At 38.5% G+C, this 27786-nt stretch overlaps 1 protein-coding gene across 1 annotated transcript in view; it reads right to left on the bottom strand.

Moving 5' to 3' along the window:
- LOC139708449 (uncharacterized) overlaps positions 1-27786 on the bottom strand; it is a 99268-nt gene that overhangs the window by 51076 nt on the left and 20406 nt on the right. The window contains exons 3-8 of the mRNA XM_071620399.1: positions 18016-18143; positions 17109-17408; positions 7410-7547; positions 6614-6776; positions 2443-2682; positions 1961-2200 (exon numbers count right to left, since the gene is read on the bottom strand). Of these exons, the coding sequence (XP_071476500.1) occupies positions 1961-2200; positions 2443-2682; positions 6614-6776; positions 7410-7547; positions 17109-17408; positions 18016-18143 (1209 nt within the window). The remainder of the gene's footprint in view (positions 1-1960; positions 2201-2442; positions 2683-6613; positions 6777-7409; positions 7548-17108; positions 17409-18015; positions 18144-27786) is intronic.

Genomic DNA, 27786 nt, shown 5'->3' with positions numbered 1-27786 from the left:
ATTTATCGATTAGTTTAAGCGAATTAGTGGGTTTGAGCGGAATATGCGAAGTTGGCACGCCGTCGACTGAGTGGGACGTGCGAACATGGCATATAAAGAGTTAAATCCACAATGAGAGGGTTTTAAGTGGCATATAATTTTTCTAAAAATGATTCTTTTTTTTTCATCATTAGGTATATCTTTTATGGAATTCAAAATCACACCATCCTCAGTAGACAAAATTCTTATAGTCTCTAATGCTGATTTCTTTTTTTCTAAATAAATAGAATATTTTGAATTTCGTTCTCCATATTCAGCCACTTAGCCCTTGAACGTACAGTATAACCTTTTTTTTTCAAATTCATAAAATGTTCTAGCTCTTGTTTACAGTCATCATTTTGTCTTTGAACATCAGAATCTCGATGAATCGAAATGTTTTCTAAATTCTTCAGTCTATTTAATAAATATTTTCATGATTACGTCTTTCCCTAGATTTCTGAAAGGAATACTCAATAGCAATTGATCTTAAATGACATTTTAGATAATCCCAAAATATATTTGGATCCATTTCTTGCAAACAATTATTTTTTATCATTTGTATATGTTCTCGAATCAGAAAAGTATATCATGTTTCATCTTGCAATAGAGGCACATTAAACTTCCAAAATCTCCGACCCCTTGCTGCATTATTCACTTTAGTATAACAAATAATAGCAGAATGATTAGTTTTATATCCTGGTAATATGTCACAACATGTCACTTGAGAAACTAAATTTGTGCAATGCAAAAATGTTGACCGCCATATATATCTAAATTTCAAAGGATTCTTAAAATCTCCATGATATATGTCAATCAATGATAATTCTTGCATAATACTTTATATAACATTGACGGCATGAACGTCAACCTTTCCTATCAGTATTAACATCCAATACACAGTTAAAATCCCCTCTCCATATTATTGACTGACATCCGAATCGTTCCAAATGCACAATAATTACTAATTATCAAAAAATCCCGGGTCATAAAGTGATGATTGTGTCTAATACAGATATATCTAATAAAACAAATCCACCGTCCTTATGATACATTTTTTGTTTTACTCCTGTTTGCTCCAAACTACTCTCTAAAAAAAAAAATCGAGTGAAATTTTTCACTCTAAAAAGAGTGAATACAAAAAAGAGTGAATTTCGAGTGAAATTGGAGTGAATTTTGAGTGAAAATGCTCATTTTCACTCATTTTGGAGTGACGTCAGGGATCACTGGAAGATTTTGGAGTGATCCCTGACGTCACTCCAAAATGAGTGAAAATGAACATTTTCACTCAAAATTCACTCGAATTTCACTCGAAATTCACTCTTTTTTTGTATTCACTCTTTTAAGTTGAGGACGAGTCCCGAGTATACTCGGGCAAGTGTCTATGGGAAATGCGTGTTGTAGCAAAATCAATCCGTCCTCAACGGGTTAAGAGTGAATATTTTCACTCGATATTTTTTAGAGAGTACGAAACAAAATACACGTGCCCCGACTATTCAAATTTCCATGAGAGAAAAACAAAATCCCAGGCGATCCCCGCTGATCTTTCCAATCTTGTTCTGTTTCTGGTGTGAAGTGTGTTTTTTGTTAAATATATACACTATAGCTGTATTGACATCTTTATCTTGCCACATAAATATTTCCGGACACCCTACCTACAACCGAAGTAAATAAATGAAAAAAAAAAATCACCCTTTCATTTCCCCCTATTATCTTCACCCTATATTATAACTTACACGTTGTCATTACTCCCTTTTATTTTCACACTATATTATAATCACCATGAACTAAATTTTTCATTTTTAGTAGTATGCATGCATCTTAAGCACTCTGCAAAGCGGGTTGGGCGAAATGTCAGCAGGAGTGAAAGTAGTTTATTCTTGAAAGATGAAAAATAATTATATTCTTATCAAAAGTGACGAATAGGTATATACTCCATATTTACCCACAACTGTGATAGCAAAATTGCACGTTGCTTCATTCCCGCTCGAATCTTCAGCTGTAATAGATACTGTGGTATTCCCGACGGGAAACATACTTCCCGACGAAGAAGTAGAGGTAATAGTGAAGACCCCAGAGTTATCGGTTACATAGGGATCTGACCACGTGACATTAGCACTACACAATCCTGTGTCTGTTGACTGTGTGATGTCGGTGGGACAAGAGATGTTCGGAGACTCCAGATCTAGAAAGCAAAATACAGAGGAAGACATTCTGAGTATCGTTCCGCTCGCGAACGAAATCTCCAGAACTTTTTCTTATTTTCTTATATTCAACACCACTAACAAAGAAGAGAATGCATTCTCATTATAGCTGATGGGGACATATATTTTAGTATTTACAACATCATTGCCTAAAAATGAAAGAATTAATAAGATGACAATACTTGTCACCAACGTCATGACTAATAATGTATTAAACATTTACCGATGACTGTTACAGTAAAATTGCACGTTGCTTCGTTGCCGCTCGAATCTTCAGCTGTGATATATACTGTGGTACTCCCAGATGGAAATATCCTTCCCGACAAAGAAGTAGAGGTGACAGCTAAGATTCCTGAGTTATCTGTTACGTAGGGATCTGACCACGTGACATTAGCACTGTTCATTCCTGGATCGGTAGACTGCGTGATGTCGGCGGGACAAGAGATGTTCGGAGACTCCATATCTGAGAATAAATACATCCGTTGTTATGAATAGACGTAATTTCGTACACTGTAGCTATAGCTGAAAAGATCACTAACTAGTTTATTTCTTCCTTTTATTTCTGTATATATCACGATTGACAGAATGTTTCCTTGTTTTAGTATGTTAATTTGCCTTGAGCACTCTGCAAGGCGGATTTGGCGGAATATCAGTCATGCAGTAGACAGAAACACTAATTTCAGATGGAATGAAAGTTTTTTGGCCGTAAAAAAAGAGAAAAGATATTCTTATTCAAAGTTTCGAATACGTATGTAATCAATATTTACCCAAGACAAGAAAAAATTAAAACATGACTTTAAGTGTTTTAAATGTCATCTCGACTATAATATTGGCATTTTCAAATAAGAACCTTGACCCTTATTTTCATAACCAAGCTATGTCTAATCTTGTTATCATTATATAATATGAACTCTTATAGTTACAAACCTGCAAAATTTTGCGGTAGTCGAAGTAATGCTGCCCCCAATAAGAAACAAAGGAAAATTGCATGTATGTGCGTTTACATGACAATGTGATTTACACTTGAAAAAAAGCGGCATTACCTCAATTAAAAAAAAATGTAAAAAAAATTGTTGTTTTCATCCCTTGGGGTTCGAACATGCATGGGTCCAAACTTACGTCTTTTGAGACAGAGACATCGCCTTTAACTATCTAGCTTAACACTTCCACGAACCAAGCATGTGGAACGTAAGTCTATATCCGTGAAGGATAAAACATAACGGTCGCCCATGATCGACACATTTTCAAAAATACAGTTGAAAATCAAAGCAGTACTAAGTATTGTCACATTAATTCAAAAGCAATACTACCATAATAATACCACACATACAGGCATACCTCAATTTCACCTCTCAAATCAATGGTAGCACTAATGCACAAGTGATTGCATCGTGCTTTAACTCCCCTTTATAAAGACCCTGCCACATCTTTCCGGGCAAGGGTTATGTGCAACGTGCAAAGAACATTTTTTTTTTTTTGCTACCTGCAGGTCCCCACAAATGACCAGCACGTGACAGTACCTATGTAGCACGTGTCCGTAGTCACTCGGAGTTGCACACCTCGCAGGCCACACCACGCAGGTACTTCGCAGTCCCCGTATGTGGCCAAGATGATAACATTCTGTGGTACTTCTGCAATTTCTTCAGAGGAATTCCTTCACTGAGTTGGCAGCTCCCACGCACCTGGCACGCAGGTCACACAGAATACTCGCAAGTAAAACTTAAGTAGAACGCATCCAGCAAATATAATATGCAAACCGCGCCCAAATCCTTGTCCGCCCTCAGAAATTGTCCGGTAAGCTGGAAAGTCCCCACACGCAACAAGCCCGCGTAGCTTGCCCGGAAAGGTATGACATGGCGTAAACATGTTACGGGTAAAAAGGATTTGCGTACGCACCTCCGGGCGACTACGGGTGAGATACGTATTAGGTACTGTCATGTGCGGGTCATCTGCGGGGGCCTCCGGATAGTAAATATTGTTCCTCGCAAGTCGCTCGCAAGGCTTGCCCGGAAAGGTGTGACACGGCCTTTAGACACTGTCACACCTTTCCGAGAAAGCTACGAGGGGCTTGTTGCGTGTGGGGATTTTCCAGCACGCAGGACAGTCTTTGCTGTCGGACAAGGATTTGGGCGAGTTTCGCGTTATCTTGCCTGCATCCGACTCTCTACTAACCAGCAGAAAGGCAGTAACTGACCCTCAACATGCACGCAGAACTGATCAGATATTGGCTGTTTTGACTCCGTTCCTTGTCAGCAAAACACCCGTATTATGCTTGGAGAATGTCCGGCGCATAGGCATATAGATCCATGGGCAACTTAGTACTTCAAGCGGGTCAAATGCTTGTGACTTGGGCATCCTACTGGGTGTTCTGCGTGGGCCTCTTGGGGCAATCCCCGCGACTCACCCGAAAAAAAAAGTTTTGGTCATGCTCAAAACTTGGCTGCGGGTAAATCGGACCAGCGTGCGTACCTCTGGGAAACCACGGACGAGATACGTGGCAAGTACTGACAGGTGCGTACCAAATTAGCAAAAATTTTCTCCGCACGTCAACCCGCAAGGCTTCCCCAAACACGGTTTGACAAGGCCTTGGGCATGCTCAAAAATTTGTTCCGTTTGAGTTGCGGGGGATGACCCGCAGAGGTACACGCAGAACACCAGTAGGAGGTCCTTGATAGCGGCAGCACCTCGCAGGCCACCCCCATGCAGGTACCTCGCAGTCCCCGTATGTCTCTCGTATTAAAACTAAAATAATCGGTTTCGAAGCTGTCATGCAGGTCACACGGACAACACTGAATACACACAGGTAGCAGGTAAAACGTAAGTGCGGAAATCGCCAGCATCCTTGTCAGCCGGCAGAAAATCATCCTGTGTGCTGGAAAATCCCTACTTGCAACAAGTCCGCGCAGCTTACCAAGAAAGGTGTGACAGGGCCTCTAGCTTCCAATGAAAGGTGTCAAACATGTATTATGCTCGATCACCAGTGACTGACTTTAAAGAAGAAAGACATATCAAATTGAACGCGTACCATGTAACTGAGGGTGTACCAGGGAAGGATGTTGTCATTTTTTTTAGGTGATACGCTAACAGCGCAGCACCTATTTTGTTTGTATGTATTGAATCTTCCTTTTTATTCTTCTTCCTTATTGACGAAATGTGAACAAAATATCTCAACAATGACATGACCAGTTAACATGAACATTTGAGTTAACATATCTCATATCAATATCTAATGACATGAAACTTTTCGCCATAGCTCCTGAAAATGAGCGGGGACCCTTTCTTTTTATTACATATTCCGAAAGGATATGAGTTGCTAATGACATTCCACCTCTTGATTATAGTTAGATACATGTACCTTGTAACATCGACTTGCTCCTTCATGGCCATTCCTGTACGTGATTTCCTTTTGTTTTGCATTACATCAACAATTTGTCGAAAAGTATCTATATTTGGTAGGCATATAGAAGTCGACTTAATACATGTATTTCGATGTATACCAGTATTCAAGTTCGTAGAACATCTTTTCGTGAAAATTAGAGTCGAAATTGAGGATTACTTGTAAAATAATGTTGGCATTGCTTTTGGATTAATATTGCACAATACATGAAAGGACCTACAAGTTCGACTGCTAGCTGTCCCCTTTTAAGATGTGTCGACTTTGGGCGACCACTATCTGATGACCCCAAGCGTATCACCTAACTCGTCTTAAAGAGACGAGTTTCATATTTCGTTTTCAAAGCGAATTTCATGAACCTGTTTTGAAATAGAGCAAACGTGTTTGTACTGTAAACAATGACTAAAGGGACTGTTCATCATGACCATGTAGTGAAAACGTGTATTCTAGAGTTGTTAGTGAACGTGGAACTACAACTTTTCTTTAACCTCGTCTTTCTTTTTCATACTAGTTGCAATGCTTTGGTGTATGAAATATTTAGATCGACATTATGTTTAAAAATACGACGCTCAATTTTGTGGTTCGGTTTTGTATCTCTTTATCATAATATTTACTATTCATCGCTAATATTTCGCAAGGTTGATTAGAGCAATTTGGTGTTCATGTTTAACAGCATCCTTTGGTTTCCTTTGGAAAATATTTCAAAAGGTTTTGAGTTTCTAAATTTAAAACAGGTTCGTAAATTGGTAAGACACTTCAGGATGTTAGACTCCCTATCTCTCTCTCTCTCTCTCTCTCTCTCACGTATGCAAATGTTTGTTAATTTCTTTCTTATTCGTGTAGAACCCCGTTCCTTTATTCTTTCTTTACTACATGAAGATTTACAATGAAATTAAGAGGTGCCACGATAATTTGCAAAAATGCTGCAAAATTTCATAGGGAATTGTATGGCCATAAAATAAGACTAAACAATGAAGGTACTGGAGGTATGAAGGAGTACCCGAGGGTGGGTTTGCGATGTCAATGATTTGGGAGCTATCGGTGCGGAAGACATATCTCCCAGTCACATTGACATTGGACGCCTCTTCTACGTCTACGATGTCGTCTGTTCTGGATCCAGGGACGCTGTAGTACCTGACGCCGTCACCGGCATTGAAGCCGACCTGAGTGAGTTTGGAGTAATTTTCTTCACTTATCATGGTATTCATCATGGGAATCAGAAATTATAGAGGAAAGTTAATGATTTTTACGTTGCACGTTTTCATGAAAATATAATAGCTTGCAACTACTAAATAAACACATTACAAAACCACAAAAGACGATCATGACGTCGCCTTCAAAATAGTATGCAAATTGAAGAAAAAAAATGTTTTGGGATGACAATACTTGTAAACATGATGAAGTAATTATAATCTCTATATCCCTCCCCGCAAAAAAGGTCATCATTATTAAGTTTATGCAGATCTACAGATAAGTAATATAAAGAATGTAATCAATTAACATGTACGTAGGTCAGTTTGCGAGTTTGAGTTGATTTGAACAGAAATTTCGAGAAGTCGATGGAAGACTTAATAAGAGATATTATCACCTCCTCCTAGTTACGTGATACATTAGATAATTGTGACCAATATTACTATTCCCTGAGTAGACAGTCAATATTTTAAGAAATTACTTGATTAGAAGTGAGTGTTTTTCACAATGGCTAAGTCTATTGCATCGTCGTCATCATTACCATCACCATCATCATCATCATCATCATTATCATAAAACAGCATTATCATCGTTAATATCCTTACTTGAGCCGGAGTTCCACCAAGACCCGTGTAGGAGTTGCCGTTGCTGGCCGTCCCCGTCGTCCAGTTGATGTCGCCGTAGTTGAAAATGGCGAAAGAATGACGACCGTCAGTCACGAGAACTGCCTGGAAGGTGTTGGTCTGTTCGGTGGATCAGATATCAAGATCGATGTGCCATTCTTAGGATACCTCACCATTACCAGGATTTTCTCCAATCATTTTGACATTGAACGTATTATCTGTGCAACTTCTTAATATACTATAATACTATACTATCTTAATATCTTTACTGTCAAAAAAAGTAATCCAACTTTGAAAGGCTACTATTACATAATTGTCAGCTATGGAGAGCACAATATCTGTTGAGTGGAAAGAAGAACTCTTTATTGATACCTATTTTTGTTGACAAATGTCATGCATGACTGAGCACATGAAGTTTAAAGACAACAATGACAAATTGGACTTTTTCTAAGTTTGAGTGTCACATGAAGGAACATGAAGGAACATTAAAAATCAACGTTTTATTTTTATTTAACTTATGCCAATATATGTACAGTAAATGTATCACAGTTTACTCTCACCTATCTTTGGTTCTACGATCCTCAAAAATCAATCGTTCCACCCACTCGACGCTCTAAAGAGTTTCACTTACTACTTCTTCGAACGATTCTAGCAAAGAATTAGAGCAAAGAATTAATATACTTATTCACACGGGACCAAATTATTGGAATTACCTGAATCATGATATCAAATCTGCTCCTTCTACATACTCATTCAAAAGGAGATTGAAGATTTTTTCTTTTACAATCCTATCATGATATCAAATCTGCTCCTTCTACATACTCATTTAAAAGGAGATTGAAGATTTTTTTCTTTTACAATCCTATCATGACTACCCCCAGAATCGGATTAGTTTATTAGCTTATTTTGTTACCCGTCCGCAAAATCTGCATTGCCGTTCTTTTTATTATTGCTATTGCCTAAGCTATGACTATGATTAGATTTTCTTTAACCTATAGTTCGCAGTTGAAGGGTGTGTTGTATATTTTTTTCTCTGCTTTTTCTTCCTAAAACCTCCGGGATCGTTGTTTCTGTTGCATATTTCTGTCTATTTTGTTACCTCGTTGTCACGCTACACACAGAGAAATTACGGTTCTAATTTGCACCCTACAGGGTGCATATCGTTGTAACACCAGCGGCTCCATTTAGGGTTCTATTTTGGGGGGTGCTTATTTAGCACCCTATATTTAACACCATATATGGTGCATATTTGCACCCCTCCATTGGGTTCCCTTTCTGCACCCAATAGGGTTCATATCGTTGTAACACCAGCGGCTCCATTTAGGGTTCTATTTTTGGGGGTGCTTATTTAGCACCCTATATTCAACACCATATCTGGTGCATATTTGCACCCCTACATTGGGTTCCCATTCTGCACCCCATATGGTGAACAAAAATTCAGGTGCAAATTTGCTCCCTTTCTGGTTCATATCGTTGTAACACCAGCGGCTCCATTTAGGGTTCTATTTTGGGGGGTTCTTATTTAGCACCCTATAGTCAACACCCTATAAGGTGCAAATATGGACCTCTATACAGGGTTCCCTTTCTGCACCTCATACCTGCACCCATTATGGTTCATATTGTTATTGTTGTAATTTTGCACCCTATGGGGTGATAAAGTCACCGCAATATAGGATGCAATACAATTTGCACACGTCTCTATATAGGGTTACCTTTCTGCACCCCATATGGTGAAAATTATAACCTTTTTTTAAACCAAAATAATCATATACTGGATGCCTTCACTGACTTCACAAACAATTACCTAAGGCAACACTCCAGACATGACGCAAAATAGCATGCATAGATTTACACACAGTTTCTCAGTCAATTAAATCCACAATCTTTCGAAAAATGAAGTCAGAGACTTCAATTCAACAACAAATAGAACATAAACATGATGAATACAGTGCATACTTACATATAAATTATTAACATTTTAATATATGTCTAATGGAAGAGGGACAAGTTAACAGCGATTTCCTTTTTCATGGTTTACTTTAAAGTGAACATCAAATATACATTGTATTTCTACAAATTCTAATACGAGATGCATATTTTGTCATAAAAAGGGCAATGTAAATCAAAAATGTATGAAATTTGGTCAGTACATTGAAAAAGAAAAAAATATTTGTTCTTTCCATCAAATGATTACTTTTTCTTCTTTTAAAGGAAGTTACCACATTGACAAAAAGCACTAATTCTTTTTATTTAAAAAATCCCTGAAGCTTGTGCAGAGTAATAGTAAACTATGTGACAAATATCTTTCACATTGTCCTTCTACTTCTAGAATGGATCATAGATATGTACCTTGAATTTACCGGTACATCTTAAGCACCTTTATGTGTAATCAAAAGACACTCTTATGACGCTCTTAGACATTAACAGCGATATGTCAACTCTGATTTCTCGTACACAAGTTATTGCCAAAACAATGAAGGGTATGGCAAAGTTCTGTCATATATATTTGAAACTCACTACTTGTACTGACATATTCCATCCAATTCCAAACTTGAGAGCTAGCGAATGTGCGCCATTATACAATTAGTATACTTCACATTTTGTTTTTCATATACAATTACACCAATGATAAGAAAGGTGAAAAAAAGAATCAAAAAATGAAGAATGCACATCTAAATTTGGTTACTTTTTTATGCACACAGCTAAAGATATGTCCCAGTTATAAATCTTGGGCAGAATAGCACATCTGAAAACACTTTTCATTGCATCAAATTAACATTAACAATTCCACAGAAAATGTAACCTCAGAAAGGGAAAATAAAGTTAACCAATCAGTGGTATGACAAACTGGACATAAAGAGGAAGGAATATGTCTTGTGAGACAAGTTTAAAAACAATTTTTTTGATACATTGTTGTTGTTTTTTCAAGCGATGGAAACAAGAAGCACATTGTACTCAGTAGACCATAAATATAATTACACAATGTATGCAGTTTAGCCCCAACATTCAAAATATTGTAAAGAGCAGTCGATTTTTCACATTCATAAAGCAGGTATTGGTATTGGCACCATCACAAGCATAATGATCAGAAGCAAAATATATTATTATTACTATCATCATCATTATTATTACTACTATTATTATTATTATTATTATCATTATCATTATTACTACATGTATTACCATCAATATTTTACAGAGATTTATGATCATGCATGAGAAATACCTCAAGTGTTGATACAGTCTCACAACTCTTCCAATCATTTTAACACTTAATTTTCACCAAACCTTACACAAATATATCAGCACTTTATACAACCTACTTAAAGAAAGCTTAAAATTATAATCAGAGTTAGAGGGCAAGTCCACCTTCATATAGACCTACATGTGGATTGAGTGAATGCGCAGCAATAAGCCAGTCCGGAGATAGCTCATGTGCACATAGGTACAACTGACCTTTCATTTTTCTCAGTTGGTTAGGCACTTCGCTCAATTCAAAGTGACATAATGCAGCAGCTTGCCCACCATAGCCATTTATGGAACTCATATTCAAACAAAGAATGAACCTAACCAGTGTAGATGAAGTGACCAGTATGGTTCGTCAATCAACACTTAGGGAATCATCTATTTTATTAAGTGCTGTTTTGAATATGTTAACAAACTTTTTTTGTGTGTTAACATTGCCAAATACCAGGCTTGCTGTCAAGTGGATGTACTGGCAGGCACCATTTATAAGGATTCCATGAATAATCCTAGCATTACAGATGCTTATCTCAGTGAAATTAAAAAACCAACCTGTCTCTCGGTACAAATAACCTTTTTCCGCACATGCTCAAACTGGTACCCCGAACTGGCTTATACTATTAGAACACATCAGTAAAAAAAGTGAAAAGCGGACATTCAGTTCAAAAGTTAATAATCTTTAAATCATTTGTGCAGTCGCAGCAGAGTGAGAAGAGTTTATGATGTCACATGCGTAGAACAATTCAAGGAAAACCTAAAGAGAATTTCATTTTTTTTTTCTTTCAGGTAAAACATGCACATTTCCTCAACAAGTCACTGACGTATGTAAGGGCAATGATAATACATGTAGTTTCTGCCTTCTTAAAGAGTGAAGTCCAATGTTCTTTTATATGCAAAAAAAGTAGATATGATATGTTGAGTTTTCTCAGGTTTTGGAACAAACTCTATTTTTCAATCCTTATATACATAAAGGGTTTGTGAGAAAATCATGCTTCTGTCAAGTGTCACAAAGCTACTCCACTTATGACATTGCATTGCCAGAGATTGCCCAAAATTGGCATACATTGTGTGGCTGTCTACTACAAAAAACAGCAGGCGACTTATTTTTTTTTTTGTTCCCTACTTAAACAATCAATTCAAAGTGTGCATGTGTTATTGAAGCACTGAGGCTATCGATGGTGAAGAAATATCTAATATATGAACAATACAAACTAACCCCATCTAGTATGAAATATAATGGAAAGCATAATTTGAGTATTTCATATCCATTAGCAGATTCATATTTTCATCCATAATCCACCCCCCCCCCCAAAAAAAAAGAAAAAAGATAAAAGTGAATAGAAGTCAAGTTCTCTTTAGGTTGTGTTTAAATTTGTAATTTGCCAGTTCGTTCTCTTGTATTTTTCTATTATATATTTCTTTAGAGTATTCTTGTAAATATTCAAGCCCAGTGCATTCTAAGAAAGGGAATAACCTGACAACAGTTTAGAAGACAGAATAAATAGTTATCGTTATCTATGAAATTAGACATTTTCACATATATTTTGCAAAAAAAAAAATGCTAATCTTCATTTCATGGAGTGGCTTCATGCTCACCCTCGGCTAAAAACAGGGAGGTGATTACTTTCTGGATTAAAATGGAAAGATGTTTCTAGAGCCGTGGTGTTTAGCAATTCTAATGGGGGGGGGGGGGGATTCAATGTGACCCGTCTCAAATTTTATATGGTTTAAACATACATGACATAGCCTATGACATAGGAGTCTCATTATTATGCCTCTGCCCTGAATGGTGCCGGAGGCATATGTTTTCAGGTTGCCCGTCTGTCTCCCGGTCTGTGCGGATGTATCTACGGAAAAATTGATGGGCTTTCATCAAACCTGGTTCGGGGATACTACATGATGCTGATGATCTTATTGGCTTTTGGACTATATCTGCTAAAAGTCAAAGAAAATTTGAAAATAACGTTTTTGCTACTTCTCTAGTCAGGGAAATCGGTGTACTCGTGTGTACTGGTTGGTTGGCGCATTCAGTTGGGTACAGCAAGGTTTCATCCTCTGCTTTCACAGGAAAGCCGACTCCCAACTTCTTGTTCCCGTAGTCAAGGTATATCTGATCCTCTGCTTCAGCAACCTGCAGCTTGGTCTTCATAGCTAATCTCATCTTACGCTGCATAAGTCGAAACTCCTCGAGCTCTAGTTTTTGATGCGTTTCTATAGCACCTGCTTCAGCTGCCAAATAGTATGCCCTTCTGGCCATCACTCTCAGAAGGACTGGCATGGCTTCCACACTGACTCAACGAGGAACCAGGATTGACATCCTGAACATCTTCCATCTCCAGCTCTGGCATCCTATATGGCTCACCAGTCTCTCGAGGTTGACCTGCATCACTCATCCTGAAGACCATTATTGAACTTGATGCATAGTGAACTCGATGATGAATAATCACAGGTCCCTTTGGCCCAGTATGAGACCAAGCTAACACCATGCATCAGCATGGATCAGCAAGGCTCAACCTGTAATTGAATAAAACAAAGTTCAACATACAATCAATATTGGAATATCTACCTGCTAAAGTATGGGATCAAGTAGTTGTACTTCTGAAGTGATTTACTGTTTACATACCTTGTTTGTGTGACTTATTTTATGTCATGTCTAGCACATGCAACTTCTCCAGTAGATATTATCTAAATTCACATATCGTGTATCATTGCTTATGCTCTGTGACTATGGCATTGCTAATTTATAACACACATTCTATTTTCATTGATAGACAACAAGGAGTCAAGGCCAACCTAAATTTTCTGACTTCAATCTTCATACATGTCTTAAATTCTCCTAAATGAACCAGGAACGCTATTTTTCTTCATTAGGCACATCATACATGCCTACATCGTTCTTCGTGTCAACTTCACAGAAACCAATATCCAACTGAGCCTCAACTCGGCTCAAACGTAATAATTCCTATTAACGAATATGATGCGACTATATCCGGTCACCAATTTACGTACGTACCTTGGTAATTGCGTCCAGCAGCCCCATACGCATAGCGTAATTACGCTATGGCTATGCGTATGGGGCTGTTGGTCGTAGTTAGTACCTTGGTTGAGGCTTTCCGTATTACTGTGCACTTTCATTGACTTATTCGCTATGCTTTACTGTATGTACCTGATATGTATGATCGCACTTCTGACATGTTAGTACACATGTACCTCGATACAACTCTTTCGCATCAGTTTTCACCACTCAGCATTCGATTAGCATAATTCACACATATCATCATCGATTACTGTGAAATATTTTCAACGGAATTATAGTACAACTATCTACTCACAACGTTTGGCTCATCAAAAAGATTAATTCATCATCCCAACCTCACGGTCGTCTGTCCATTTCAAACGAGGAACGTCAGTAGTATGCACGTACGTACGTAACTACGTATACCGCGCGACCAACGGCGTGGCGTGCGCATGCGATTTTAGCTTTGCCATTGACCAAGTGTATGTGCTGAACGGTCCACGCGTGCACGCATGATACGTGTACTCTATGATAACGTCATTGAAATGATATTCTTGATCCCGGTGCGAGAAGAAAAAACAAATGTTTAATTCAAGTAGTATTTTTTTTAGTACAGTATTACTGATGACACTGTTACTCTTTAACAACGTGTAGTTATATTTTCAATTAAAAATATACGATAATATCCAAAAATAGTGTGGCATTTCAAGCAAACACCATTCAACACCCACATGTCAGCTTTCGGGAAAGACTATGGAATGGTTCCAAATTCGAACCCTTAAGACTTGGCTCCCTTTAGGGTTCGGATTTGCACCCCTACACCCATCCCGAACCCTATAAGGTGCCTTTTAGTTAGATTTGCTCGTAGGGTGAAAATATGAACCCTAACAGAACCCTAATTTCTCTGTGTGTATAGTCTTGTTTCCTCTCGTGTCGTCAAGTCAGTTTTTCCCTACAAGTAGTCTTGTTGCTGTCCCAGTCTTGTCTCATGATAATTATTATTTTGTTTCTTGTTGTTTTGCGTGTAACTGTTTGTCCATCTGTCTCTCAGTGGGCTGCAAATTTTTTTTTGTGCCAAACTTTTTGTGCTGTTTCTTGCTGTTTTCAATCAATCTTTTGCGAGCAGTATGTTTTGATGTATATTCGTATTGAACAATTTGTCTGTACAATAAATATCATGATCGCTGTCTGTTTAGCAATCAAACAGAAAACTCATCCACACGAGGGTGTAGATAAGGGGGATTTCTCCTCCCACACGAAGGTGATTTTTCATTTTCAGACCTGAAATTCAGCGATTTGGTACAAACTTTTGGTGCAATACGTAGATTTGTTTCCAGCTCCCTCCTCCCGCAAAAGAAAGAAAAAATAATAATGGACATAAATGTCTATTTTTTCTTCTTTTTTTTGGGGGGGGGGGGAGGGGGTGCATGTTACTAGATAAATCACGGGATTAAGCTCTTATTCCGAGTGTGCATTATCTGTGTGTATCTGTACAAAGTCTAGTGAGGTAGAGCTTAGGGAGAGGATGTTGGAGGGGGATATCCCCCTCCCGCTCGACGGAGTTTTTGCGTGTTTAGATTTGAAATAAAGCAATTTGAAGTACACTTTTTGTGAAAAATTCGGAAATTGTCATTCCCTACAGTGTACTAAGTCTACAGAGATGACCAAGCAATGGGAGGGTAGCTAGATACCTCTCCCATATTCGAGGTGTTTTTTTTTTTAAGTTTTAGAACTGTAATTCAACAATCTGGCGCACATGACCGGTTGTTGGAATATCTCGAAATTTGTCAATCAGAGAAGTGTAGCAAGTCTGTGGAAGAAGACAAAGCAGGAGGATGTGTGAGGGGATAAGCCCTATTCACCCTCCTACACGAGGGAAATTCTGTATTTTCTGATTGCAGTTAAACGTTTTGGTGCACACATTTTGCGGCATATTTGGAAAACTGTCTTGTGTTCAAAGTTTAGCCACAATCTACTTGAATGCAGTGCGGGGGGGGGGGGGGGGGGGGGGGCTAGCGGGGAGAAGGCGTGGGAGAGTGCTATCACCACCCTTCCCGTACGAGGGAGCTTTTGCCTTTTTTAGGTTGAAATTGAGATATCTCGTATACGCATATTTTATGGAATATTAGGGAAATTACTTTAAAAAACCCCAAGTGATTGGGGGAACTGAGCGAGGAAAAAGTTGATTGAACGAGAATATGCCCCTGGTACATGAGGGAACTTTTGAGTTTTCCGAATATAAGTTATAAGTCTTAAGCACTCTATAAGTCTGAAAAGCGTTCTAAGGCTATAGGGAAAGGGGCACAGAGGGGTAGGATTTGGGAGGAGCTATCCCTCTCCCAAGCAAGAGAGATTTTGCATTTTTTTAATTGAAATTTAACAATCTGGTGGTTCGCACTTCGAGTGAAATGTTGAAAGAATTATGATCTTATTTGATGAAAATCTTATAGGGAGACCCGCTTCATGCTTTTGCATACAGGATACACGCAGTTGTTTTTTTTTACTTTTTTCCCGCCTTCCAAATCCCCGGTCCAAATCTGGGGGGGGGGGGGGGGGACCGCCCCCTGCAGTCGTGTAGGCTGGACCCTTTACTTGACCATTTACATTGACAAATCTCATCCATTCAGTGGGACATTCATTGTCTCTTCACGATAACACTTAAAGTTGGAAAAAGTGCAATTTGTCATTATTGCCTTTAAAGTTCATGCGCTCAGTCATGTATGACATTTGTTGACATAATTAGGTATCATGGGAAAGAGAAAGAGTTCCCCTTTCCTCACAACTAACATTGCGCTCTTAATAGCTGACAATTATGAAATCGTAGCCCTCCAAGGTTGGATTCCTAGTACCCCCCCTTTTTTTTTTGATGAGCACTGTATCATTGAATCATTGAAGATAGATTTATACTAGGTTCACGAACAAGTACTGCGCAAAGTATTTATGGACTTGCAAGAATGTCTCTTTTTTTTTCATTTTTTGAACAGTCCATTCTCCATTAGACCATCGGCTCCAGAATTAAATTCTGAAATGAATGAAGCACAGAGAGCTAAAAGCTCATTGATTGAATGGTACTATTGAACGTAATACCACTTTACTGGGTGGACAGTGCTGTTGGGAACATGACGTCACTTTGACAACAAGGAAATTAATGAAAGTATGTAATTTAAGTAAGTACAGTAGGAATGATTAGGCAGTCGAAATATCAATAGAAGTCAATCGATCTCTTTTATAACGACAGTATAACAGTGGTTACGAAAGGTGATAACCATATATTTCGTCCCCTGTGATAAACATACCTACTCATAATCGTGCTTAGAGAGCTCGGTAATTATCGTGTGATGGATATTTTTAGAGAAAACTAGCTAGATCTATAACTTACATTGAAATAGAATGACACAATACAAATGTTACATTAAACTCACAATAGATGGGTTGGAAGTCCCATAGAAAGCCACCCTGTCCCATGTAGCGATGTAGAGCCAGGAAGACGTGAACTGCCGCATGTAGACGAAAACGCTGCGAATTATATTGTCGGCCTCTTCGAACATGGCTTCGTTCTGACTCAGGCGTAGAACTTCCCGAAACCACAGCGTGCCACCGTGATTGGTGTCCACATCTGCCCAGAATGGAGCGATCAATCTCCGGCTATCTCCTAGGGGAAACGAGTCTGGGGTGAACTGTCCGACCCTTACCAGGAACGACAACAAGCCGTTGTTGTTAACCTGCCAAAATCAGAACAAAAATTACCCTTTTTATGACCGCTCTCTCACTTAGCTAAATTTGATCAATCACCTTAGTTGCTATTATGATCCTTCATTGAACATTTGGTATTCGACGTTACTAGTAACAAGAGCCCTTTGAAAAATCGATTTTGCAAGCAATAATCATTGAAATTATCCTGTTTTCCGACAACTATTGTCATTTATCGGCACTTCAAAACCTAGGACAAGTATCGAAATAAAGTTAATCTCTGGAGCAGGCATGTGTGAATTTGAGTTTCAATGTATGTATCTCAGGATATGTCTGTGTTGGACATCATGAATCTTAGTGAATTCTAGATTCTTTTCTCGTGTGACGTCATCTACAATTGGGGTACGTCTAAGTTTTAAGGAAGAACTTAAAGCACGTCACTACAAAAACCTTTGAACTTTAGTTATCGAGTGGAAGTGGAAGACTTGACCATGTGCTTGAGAAAAAGATCGTTTCAGCTGATAAGAATCAAATAAAGTGCGTATGAAAATGCAGCATGTGGAAGCTGTATTTGGTTTTCTAGTCACTGAAAACTCTTGCAAAGCTCTGCGAGATTTCATTAGTCAAAAGAGCTCTTACGAAAAGACTATCGTGGTCATCGTCGAAGAAGGGGAAGACCACCGATATTTGTAGCTCGGATGTGGAGCCGTCATCATTGGCTGGCAAGAAGGCGTCGCCTTCACTGGCACCGAAGGGAAAGAAGATGTCTGCGAATAAGATAAACGTGAGGAGAAGAGGGGGAAAAACATTGCGAAGGGTAAAGTTTGAATACAGAAACGATGGCATATTTCTTGGACTGGGTTAGTTTCGATATTAAATTTCAATAACAAAAATTCATCTTCAGGTAATGGCAACATAGCCTAACTATTGTGTGCAAAATCATACTTTAGAATGGAAATTTTGTCAGACTCAAATTCTCCCTCTTTAAATCCGTCAGTGTTGTGCTGACTTATCTTCTATCTTTACAGTCATGCGATTGAAAAGATGCGATATAGATGTTTTCATTTCAGTCAAAAATCAAAACAAGCCATAAAGATATGGGTGCAATGAAGAGTTGTCAGTCAATAAAATCAGCACCCTATTAAGCAGTATGCGATGTGGGACATTTACGCTGTTATTACGCTTTTTTAGTCAAGACACAAATTTAATTTTACGTTACATACCCTATATCACCATAAACAATACGTTGAATATATAAACACTCCAAAAACCTTCCGGAAGTATACTTGTGGTATGCGTGCGTTCGTTTCTGACTGCGTTTTCGCGTGTTTTATACGTAACTACTTATCGTCAATACGGTAAGAATGCAATATATGCAAATGAAAAAAAAAAACACAACAACACTGGTTTGAATTGGGAGAGGTTTCAAAAATGCAGCGCTGTCTTTCATATCGCAATCAAATTGCAATGATTGGCATTGGCAACATATGGTGACGAATAAAACATAATGATAATGATAATGAATAACATTTATATAGCGCTTAATACTGATGTTTCTAAGCGCATCAAATCGGGGAAAAATAATATATATAACGTAAAAACAAAATACAGCATTATGTACATATTATGATAACGACAGCAACAACAACAACAGCAAAATTAAGGTTGTGTAAACAGATGAGTTTTCAACAATGACTTAAACCTATCAACATTTTCAGCGTTACGAATATAAAAAGGGAGTTCATTCCAAAGAAGTGGGGAAATAACTGAAAAGGCCCTATCACCATAACGTGTACAGGTGCGGGGACCACGTGATAATTGGAGAGCGGAGGAAGAACGAAGAGAACGGGTTGAAGTGGAGGAGCGGAAGGAAATTAAATCTTTAAGATAAGATGGGGCAAGATTATTACATATCTTGTAAACAATAAGGAGGATTTTAAAAGTGATACGTTGATGGATGGGGAGCCAGTGGAGGGATTGGAAAACTGGAGTAATGTGGTCAGATCTTTTTGTAAGGGTCACAAGCCTAGCAGCTGTATTTTGAATTCTTTGAAGTGGTGCAGTACTTGAAGCAGGGAGACCAATAAGAAGGGAATTGCAGTAGTCAAGATGAGAGGAAACAAATGCGTGAATGAGACGTTCCGTGGAAGACTGATCCAATAATTTACGTATTTTACCAATTTTACAAATACCCCAAGCAGCAGAACGACATGAATTCTTAATATGTTGTTGAAAGTTCAGATGCTTATCTACAATAACTCCGAGATCTCTGACGGACTGAGAGATGGGGATAGTACTATCTTCAAAGGAAAATTCTGTTAGAGAGCTACCCCGCCTGAACTGAGAATGAACATATAAAAATTCCGATTTAACACAATTCAATTTCAAATAATTATCGTGAGACCATTGCTTGATATCATCAACGCATCTACTAAGCTTGCAGAGTGCTTCGACTTGGGTATTTGGTTGTATGATTATGTAGATTTGAGTATCGTCGGCATACATAACATGTAAAATATCGTTATGAGAGTTGATTACTGAAGACAGAGGGGCTGTGTATAGAAGAAATAGTAAAGGACCAACCACAGACCCCTCGATCGATCGAAATTTAATGGAGATACACAGTTTTTACAACTCGTACTGATAATACAGGCGACACCATCACGTGTTTTTTACAAACAGTTGCTGTAGTAATTACTATTACAGTATATATGCAAATCATATGAGGTGACGATGTAGTGGCCTAACATAATTATATTCCAGAACTGTCTCACAGATTTTAACTAAATTTGTTTTTCGATAGGAAATTTAAGAGTACCGTAAGATATGTAGGCCTATTTTCTGTATCAAATGTTTGTTATGAGATAATAAACTGACAAATGCCACTTTAAGACTTTACGGGTAGAAGTTTCTTTCTCCACAATCAAAAAGGGGAATTTGAAAATGATGACTTCATTACCTCAGTAAATTTCCAAAAGGGACGACACATTGTGATTTGCAAAACTTAATCTTCTTTCTTTTTTGGTATTATGATTTGTTAATAGTGGCTGCTAAGGAAGCAATGAGTACTTTGTTAAGTTCAATCCGAAAAACTAGGCTATAAGGATAACATCCCTTGCTACGGGGCACAACCGCTAAAGCCGGGGACTCGAACTACGGACCTCGGATTGACATTCCGTTGTCTTATTCACTGTGCCGCAGCAGAAAGTATGCAAGGATTCATCGTTCTGATTATGATGTTAAAGGGATCGTATAGTCTTGGTTGAGACCTTATTTTATTTTTTTTTGGGGGGGGGGGGGGGGGCAGGGTTGAGATAATGACAAACATCTCATGAAATGTGAAAGAGCATGTAATTTCAAGAGAAATTCAACATTTCTTTGATGAATACTGGTTTTGAAATGGCCAAGATTTAAAAAAGAAAGCGAACCTACTAAAGAGGTGGGACCCACCTTTTATTATGATCGCTCTGTTTTACTTAGTGTGAGTGAGTGTGTGTGTGTGATTTTGGATTTCTCAGCCATTCCATTACCGATATTCATCAATAAACTTTATATTCCACTTAGAATAGTATGCTTATAAATGGTATCTTGGTACTTCGCATAAACAGTTAAAAGCCCTATCCTTATCTCCACTAACACTATCATACCATCCCTTTAATCATCACCGTGATAATAATACATGACGTTTATTCATGGTCATCAACAAAGACGTATATGAGAGCATAATAATCAAAATATCTTCAGTAAACGAATCATGAAACGTGTCACTTGAAGATGAGTAAGGTGATACGCTTTGGGGTCATCAGATATTGGTCACCCGTAATTAACAACGAAAAGGATGTGCTACAGCGACCTGAGAGTGAACTGAGATACGTTCGTGAAGACGAGTTCTATGTACATGTACCTATACATAATTGTGATCAAATGTGACCCACTACAACAAAAGGATCCTAAAGTCGCTGACGGCTGAGCAGAGAATATCGAGTTTGAAGTCGCATCATCAAAATTCGTCAAAACAATCGGATATCTGTTTTCGGCATAATTGTGTAGTCTAATGTTTTGTCTATCATCTGCCAAAATTTCGAAGCTAAATGATAAAAGGAAAGGCAATAAATCCGTGTTTTTCTAGGCCATGATTTTCTGAATTTTAACTTACAACCTGTAACAGAAACGTGTCCGAAGATTTGGATTTAGCGCCGCAGCTAGACTCCACCCCTAGCAACGAGGGAGTGATCTCATTGGTCAGTGCGTGGCATCCTAATTACTGATTGGCAGTGCGTAGACCGCTGGCGCTAAGCTTGAATGAACATCGCGGGAGGTAGCTAGGAGCATGCCTTCTATTGTCAAATGGTGAACACTGTCTCGCCTCCCATTGATCATGATAGCGTCGGAAGGAAAACTTTGAAGGCGTTTTTCTCGAAACATTGATTTCCTCAACCACTTGACATGCGCTGATAAAATCATCGATATCTCCGCAACCGAGTATTTTTATGGGTTGTACTATATATGAAATTAAAGTAGAAGATTTAGGGAATAACGTCATGCAAATTTCAGAAAATGGTTCTCCCCGACTTTAGGATCCTTTTGTTGTAGCGGGTCACAAATTGTTCCTGTAATACAAGCCAAAGGGAAATTTCTTGCGTGTGAGCGTGTGCGAGTAAAATCGATTTCACAAAGTATCAAACTTCGACATGAAGAAATTGAAACATGACAATAAAATGTTTTAGGGGTCATCTTGACTTTAACATTAGCCTTTTCAAATATGAATGCTGACCCTTATTTGCATAAGCGAGATGGTCATGTCATGTCTTGAAGTCATTATATAATTTGATCAGTTGGCACAGCTCCACCTGTACAAGCCTGGAAAAATTTTGCAGCAGTGGAAGCAATGCAGCCTCCAATACAAAAATAAAAAATAAAAATACATGAATAAATTGCGTGTGAGTGCGTTTGGGTGCTTTTACATTACAATGTGACTTCCTTTATGGACAAAAGCGGAATAACTTCAATTGAATAAGAAAAGGAAAAAGAAAAGATTCTAATCTTGTCAAGACTGACAAATTAGGTGATCCGATATATTTTGAAATAAATGATTTAAGTCCTAATCTCGCCACACATGTCCCGATCGGTTTCATCTGTGATATTGGGAGCGGATGGGCATGTGATGTTGAGATTCTCATCCAGAAAAGAGAATCAAACCTGTCATCTTGGGTACCGAATTTAGAATTTGATAGAGCATACACTAAAAAAGACGCTAGATATTTGTTTTAACAGCATTTGCACATCCAAAATGGCGTCTGAAGAAAGAGCCCTTATCTTATGAAATGATTTTCTTGACGTGATTTATATGTTAGCAAAACATGGGGGCAATACGCCAAATATTCACAAAGATACAAGAACGAGATATTTCTTCTTTTTTTATCTTTGACCTTACCTTGTACAGCCAAAATGGCGTCTGACCAAAAAGTCGTTATTTTACAAAATGACCCATGAGGTATCGAGGTCCACATGTGTGCAAAATATGGACGTGATACGTTACTACACAAAAAAGCAAAAATATAAGGATTTAAAAAAGTGAAAGTAATAAAAAACGAGATATGAAACTTGTCACACTGAAAACGAGTTAGGTGATACGGTGATGGGGTCATCAGATGTCGGCCATCCGTGATCGACAAAGAAAAGAATGTGATATAGCGCAGTGAAGTACTATTTATATATGTTGTTACATTTTCGGGGGCTTACATTATTCAGATCCCTTTTTTTTTTGTGTCAAACAAACCTATTTAAAATTCCGTGCGTGTGCGACTAAGTTAATTTAAAGATTTTTTGAGTACGTAAAGTGCATTTACCAAGTGATCCTCGACACGAGCTAATTAGACATGACAATCAAGGGTTTTGATAACCATCTTGACTTTAACATCAGCCTTTTAGAATATGTCCTTTGACCTTTATTTACATAACCAATATGACTACCTCTAATCTTGTTATGATCAATTGAGAGAGCTCTTACAGCTATTAAGCCTGTGAGATTTACCAGCAGTAAAAGCAATGAAGCCTCCTATACAAAACAAAGGGATATAGAGCGAGTGTGTGGGTTTACATGACAATGTTATTTATACCTGGAAGAAAGTGGCATTACCTCAATTGAAGAAAAAAAAAAGACAAAAGAAAAACCATTCTTGCTGTGCATCCTATGAGGCTCATTATTCGAAACTTCACGGGCCCAAACATACGGCTCTGGCCAAAGAGACAGTAACCATGTAACTACAGCTATCCTCTAACCAAGAGTATTGAACGTAAGCTTATACGTGAATGATGATTTATGACAATCTACCGTGATCGACACATATTCAAAGGGGACAGTTAGAAATGGAAGGAGTGCAAAGCATATTGTCTCACTAATTCCAAATCAACGACGCCCTTGCATATAGGCATACCATAATTTCGCATCTAAAATCAATGGTAGGACTCATGCACCATCACTTGTATAGTGCATAAACTCTGCTTTATAAGCTTTGAGCTTTGAAATGTGCCATAACATAATACTGTAATACATCAGCAGTGATTGACTTGATAAAGAATAAAGATATATCAGATTGAACGCTTAGCACCTAACTCAGGAGGATTATAACATGATACTCGGTTCTTTACTGCCTAAATGCCAACAACACCCTTCACCCATCATAGAGGAAAAGGAGTGACAAAAATAGTGTTTTGCCTTTTCATAGGCAGAACGACACAGAATCCCTTACCTTGAAAGAGTTCTTTACTAATGCTAAATAATGTATACCTTCCACTCATGTGGCACGAGATACCTCTACAGCAACATAAAGCCTGTCTACAACTTCGTTGGTTGAACTAATAAAAACCCGAAATTTCAAAGATATGAGGGAGACGCTATACACCTGGCCTACAGTTAATTAATTCAGTTAGCATTCCCAGTCGAGTTGGGTTATGGTTATGTTTAATAATGTAAACATTCACATCTGCAGTATAACAAAAACAAACGTATCGAAAAGGGAAGAGAAAACGAAAGGTGGCAAAGGGAAAACTGCACAACTGCAATTTATAACCTTGCGTGTGACAAATGAAGCAAATGTATTAGATGTAATATAGAAGTGGTTTAGCATAAACTGACAAATAGACAGAAAATGTCGAATTTAAAAACCATTAACTTAATGTCAGAGAAGAAACTAACTTACAAAATGCCGTAAACCGTAATGTTAATCGCTGCTCTACCACTCGACCTAGGAACACCCACACACACACACACACACACACACACATACAAAAGAAAAAAACTTTAAACATAACCATTCTTGAATAAAAGGAAAAGAAAAAGAAAAATGTCCACGTCAGGATAACAAACGTGTCCGCTTGAATATGCACTGTATTGCTATACGGGAATACGGTCTTGATGCAAATGATTGTCCCATTGATTCAAAAGCATTGATTCCTTTACCACCACCACCACCATTACCACACAACAATGAAGTCTCTGAAATCAATTGTAACACTCATGCACATGTGATTTCATCGTGCATTAACTTCCCTTTCCCTAAACTACCAGTGGAACGTGCCATATTATAATGTTGTGTAATTCGATCAGTAGTGATTGACTTTAAAGAAGAAATATAATGTATGAAATTGAATGCTTACCACATGACTCAGGGTGATTCCAGTTTGATACTGATCTGTTCTACTGCCCCAGATGCCAAAAATACATATCAGCTACGGCTACTAATGAAACAGCCATGATGAAAATAAAAGACACAGAACCCCGTCATACGCACTACACTTGGCACATTGTGGCAAGAAATACCTCATTATGATATTACATAGATGATGACTGGCGGGGGAGGGAACTACCGAATGTTCCACCCGAAGGATTTGAAATGCTAATGAGGGACTTATGGCCTCCCCAAATAGCATTTCAAACCCTGAAGGTGGAACGTTTGGTACATGTTCTCGACAACAAAAGTCATCATCTGTTACATCATATGGGTTAGTCAAATACACGTCAAATACACCAACGTCAACCACCAGCACAACGCACTCGATCGCTCGCTCGCGTATAGCGCAGAGCCAAATTCACTGTGCGAGCGCATTCCTATGGGCCTTCTGCCACTTGTTACGTGAAACTGTTTTCCCATAGGAGAACATTAGAATGTTCGCCCATGGGCGAACATAAGGCTGCGTTCACATAGAAGTATACTATTCGGATATTCGGGCTCGTTTTTCGAGGGCACGCGAATAGCTTGAATCGAACGATAGGATTTCCTCACACCAGTTCACATAGGAGGGCACTATTCGAAAGTACCGAATAGCTGCGAAAAGTATAGCAAAGTGGGAATCGAGCCTGTTCGATTTTCTTGCAGCGTATACCGTCTCTCGTTTATGAAATAATGACACTTTTGGTCTGGATTTCCCCTTTAGCAAAAATAAGGATGTAGACTGACATTCTGATGCAGTTTAGAAATTGTTAATAAGATTTGCTAGGATGTAGGAGGAAGAAATCCTCACTGCATGGGATGGTGATTTGACGGTGCGGGTGACGTTGTACTCGGTGCCCGAATAGCGAATACCGAATATCGAATACCGAATACCAAATACCGAATACCGAATACGGAATACTTCTATGTGAACGCAGCCTATCGAATGTGCCTCCATCACGTGACTGTGTTTAGCCAATCACGCCATACACCCGGATACACCTGGACTAGAGTTAATTAATTCAGTGCCCATTCCTGCTAGTTATGCAAAGGTACACATTCCTACCTATCTTGATACAGTATAACAAGAACAAAAGGAGAGAAAACGAAAGAGAAAACGAAAGGTGGCAAGCGGGGCACTGTTTCAAGGGGCAATTTACAGCATTGCGTGTGACAAAGTTAATGAAGCAAACCTAACCTCCAAACTCCGATGCAAAACAAGGGAAATAATTATAGAGTAGCTGTGTTCAGGGGATTGCGTATACTTGATGAAATAATACAATAAATTACATCGGAGTGAAGCTGAACTGCCGGAAAAAAAAAGAAAAAGAAAGAAAAAGAGAAAAAGTCCTGCGGAACTCGAACTTCTCCGATATGGCGTTATGAACATGCAGCGTGCTCAGCGTGCTAAGCGATTACGCCACACGGCTCTCCTGAAGATCGTGTGCAAAACTCATAACACAAATTTCTTTGGCATTGAACTTTTTGCCCTGATTAGGGTGTCTGATCGATATTTCTGTGCAAAATTCAGAAAATTTGTCGTCTCAGGTAAAACATATTTGACTTTGAAATGAAATAGAGCAAAAATCAAACGTGCCGACGTACGCGAACATGCACTTCCAGCCGGGAATACGTTACGAGTGACTGTGATTGACTGTGATGGCGCTATTCAACTTTACACAACTGGCCGTGTGGATTCGATCAATATACAGTTGCAAAGATAAATCGGGAATCGTTTCGTTAAGATTCCATTCTCATTTTCAGTTTTAAACTACAAAATTGTCAACATGATATGGATATTTGAAAAAAAAAATGCATCATTACTACAGCTTATCGTGTGAGCCACAATCATTATACTTAGGTTTTAGAAGACATAGAGCAAAATCAACTGAGATACAGGTGCTAGAACGTTGTCAAGTCAATGCATGGTTGTGGAAAAAGTCACCTCCCATAGACATAACACTTAAATTTAGCTGATTTTGAGTCTTTGTCTTTCATCGCAATTTCCAGTACGATGACGCCATCAAATTGCAAAACAATGACACGGACTTGAAAGGAAAGTGTTCAAAGTACATCATATCCGAATTTTGGATAATATTGAGCTAAAACAACAGAGATACCAGCAAATGAATGTCAGAAACAGCACCAAAAAGAAATTGATTAAACTTTATTCATTTCAGACATGATGACGTCATCGAGTTTTCTTCGTAATATTGATTCTTGAAATGTTATTTACAATTCCCCACATAGCAGACAGACGTCGAAAAGACGTCTTGATTTGGTCGCAACTGGTCAAACTGATCGCACGTCATATAACGACCAGAAAATGATGTGATTTTTAGGTGTTTACGTCTTTTTGAAACGTATCTATCACGCAACGGCGTAAATCCGTACTGAGGAGTGGGGGGGGGGGGGGGGGATGATCGGCGATAGTCATCATCATCACGATTACAAGACCATAACCGGACCGGCGCAGCCCGGGGGGGGGGGGGGGGGGGGGGGGGGGGGAGAGCTTGCCCCCCCCCCCCCCCACACACACACACACACTTTACAGGGATCAAATGTCCCACTCTTTTCCATGCAAAGTGGGAGGGAAGTGGCAGCAAAAATAGGAAGACTTTTTGTTCTTGTTTTTGTTTGTTTGTTTGTTTTTTGGTTGTCAGCCGACTTTCGGCGGAAAATCAAACTTTAAAAGTAT

This window comes from Diadema antillarum, unplaced genomic scaffold (genome assembly GCF_040938485.1).
Source record: "Diadema antillarum isolate AM-2024a unplaced genomic scaffold, OU_Dant_1.0 seq00001337_RagTag, whole genome shotgun sequence".
NCBI lineage: Eukaryota > Metazoa > Echinodermata > Echinoidea > Diadematoida > Diadematidae > Diadema > Diadema antillarum.
The sequence above is the reverse complement of the archived record's forward strand: the minus strand, read 5'-3'. Positions and strand labels throughout refer to the sequence as shown.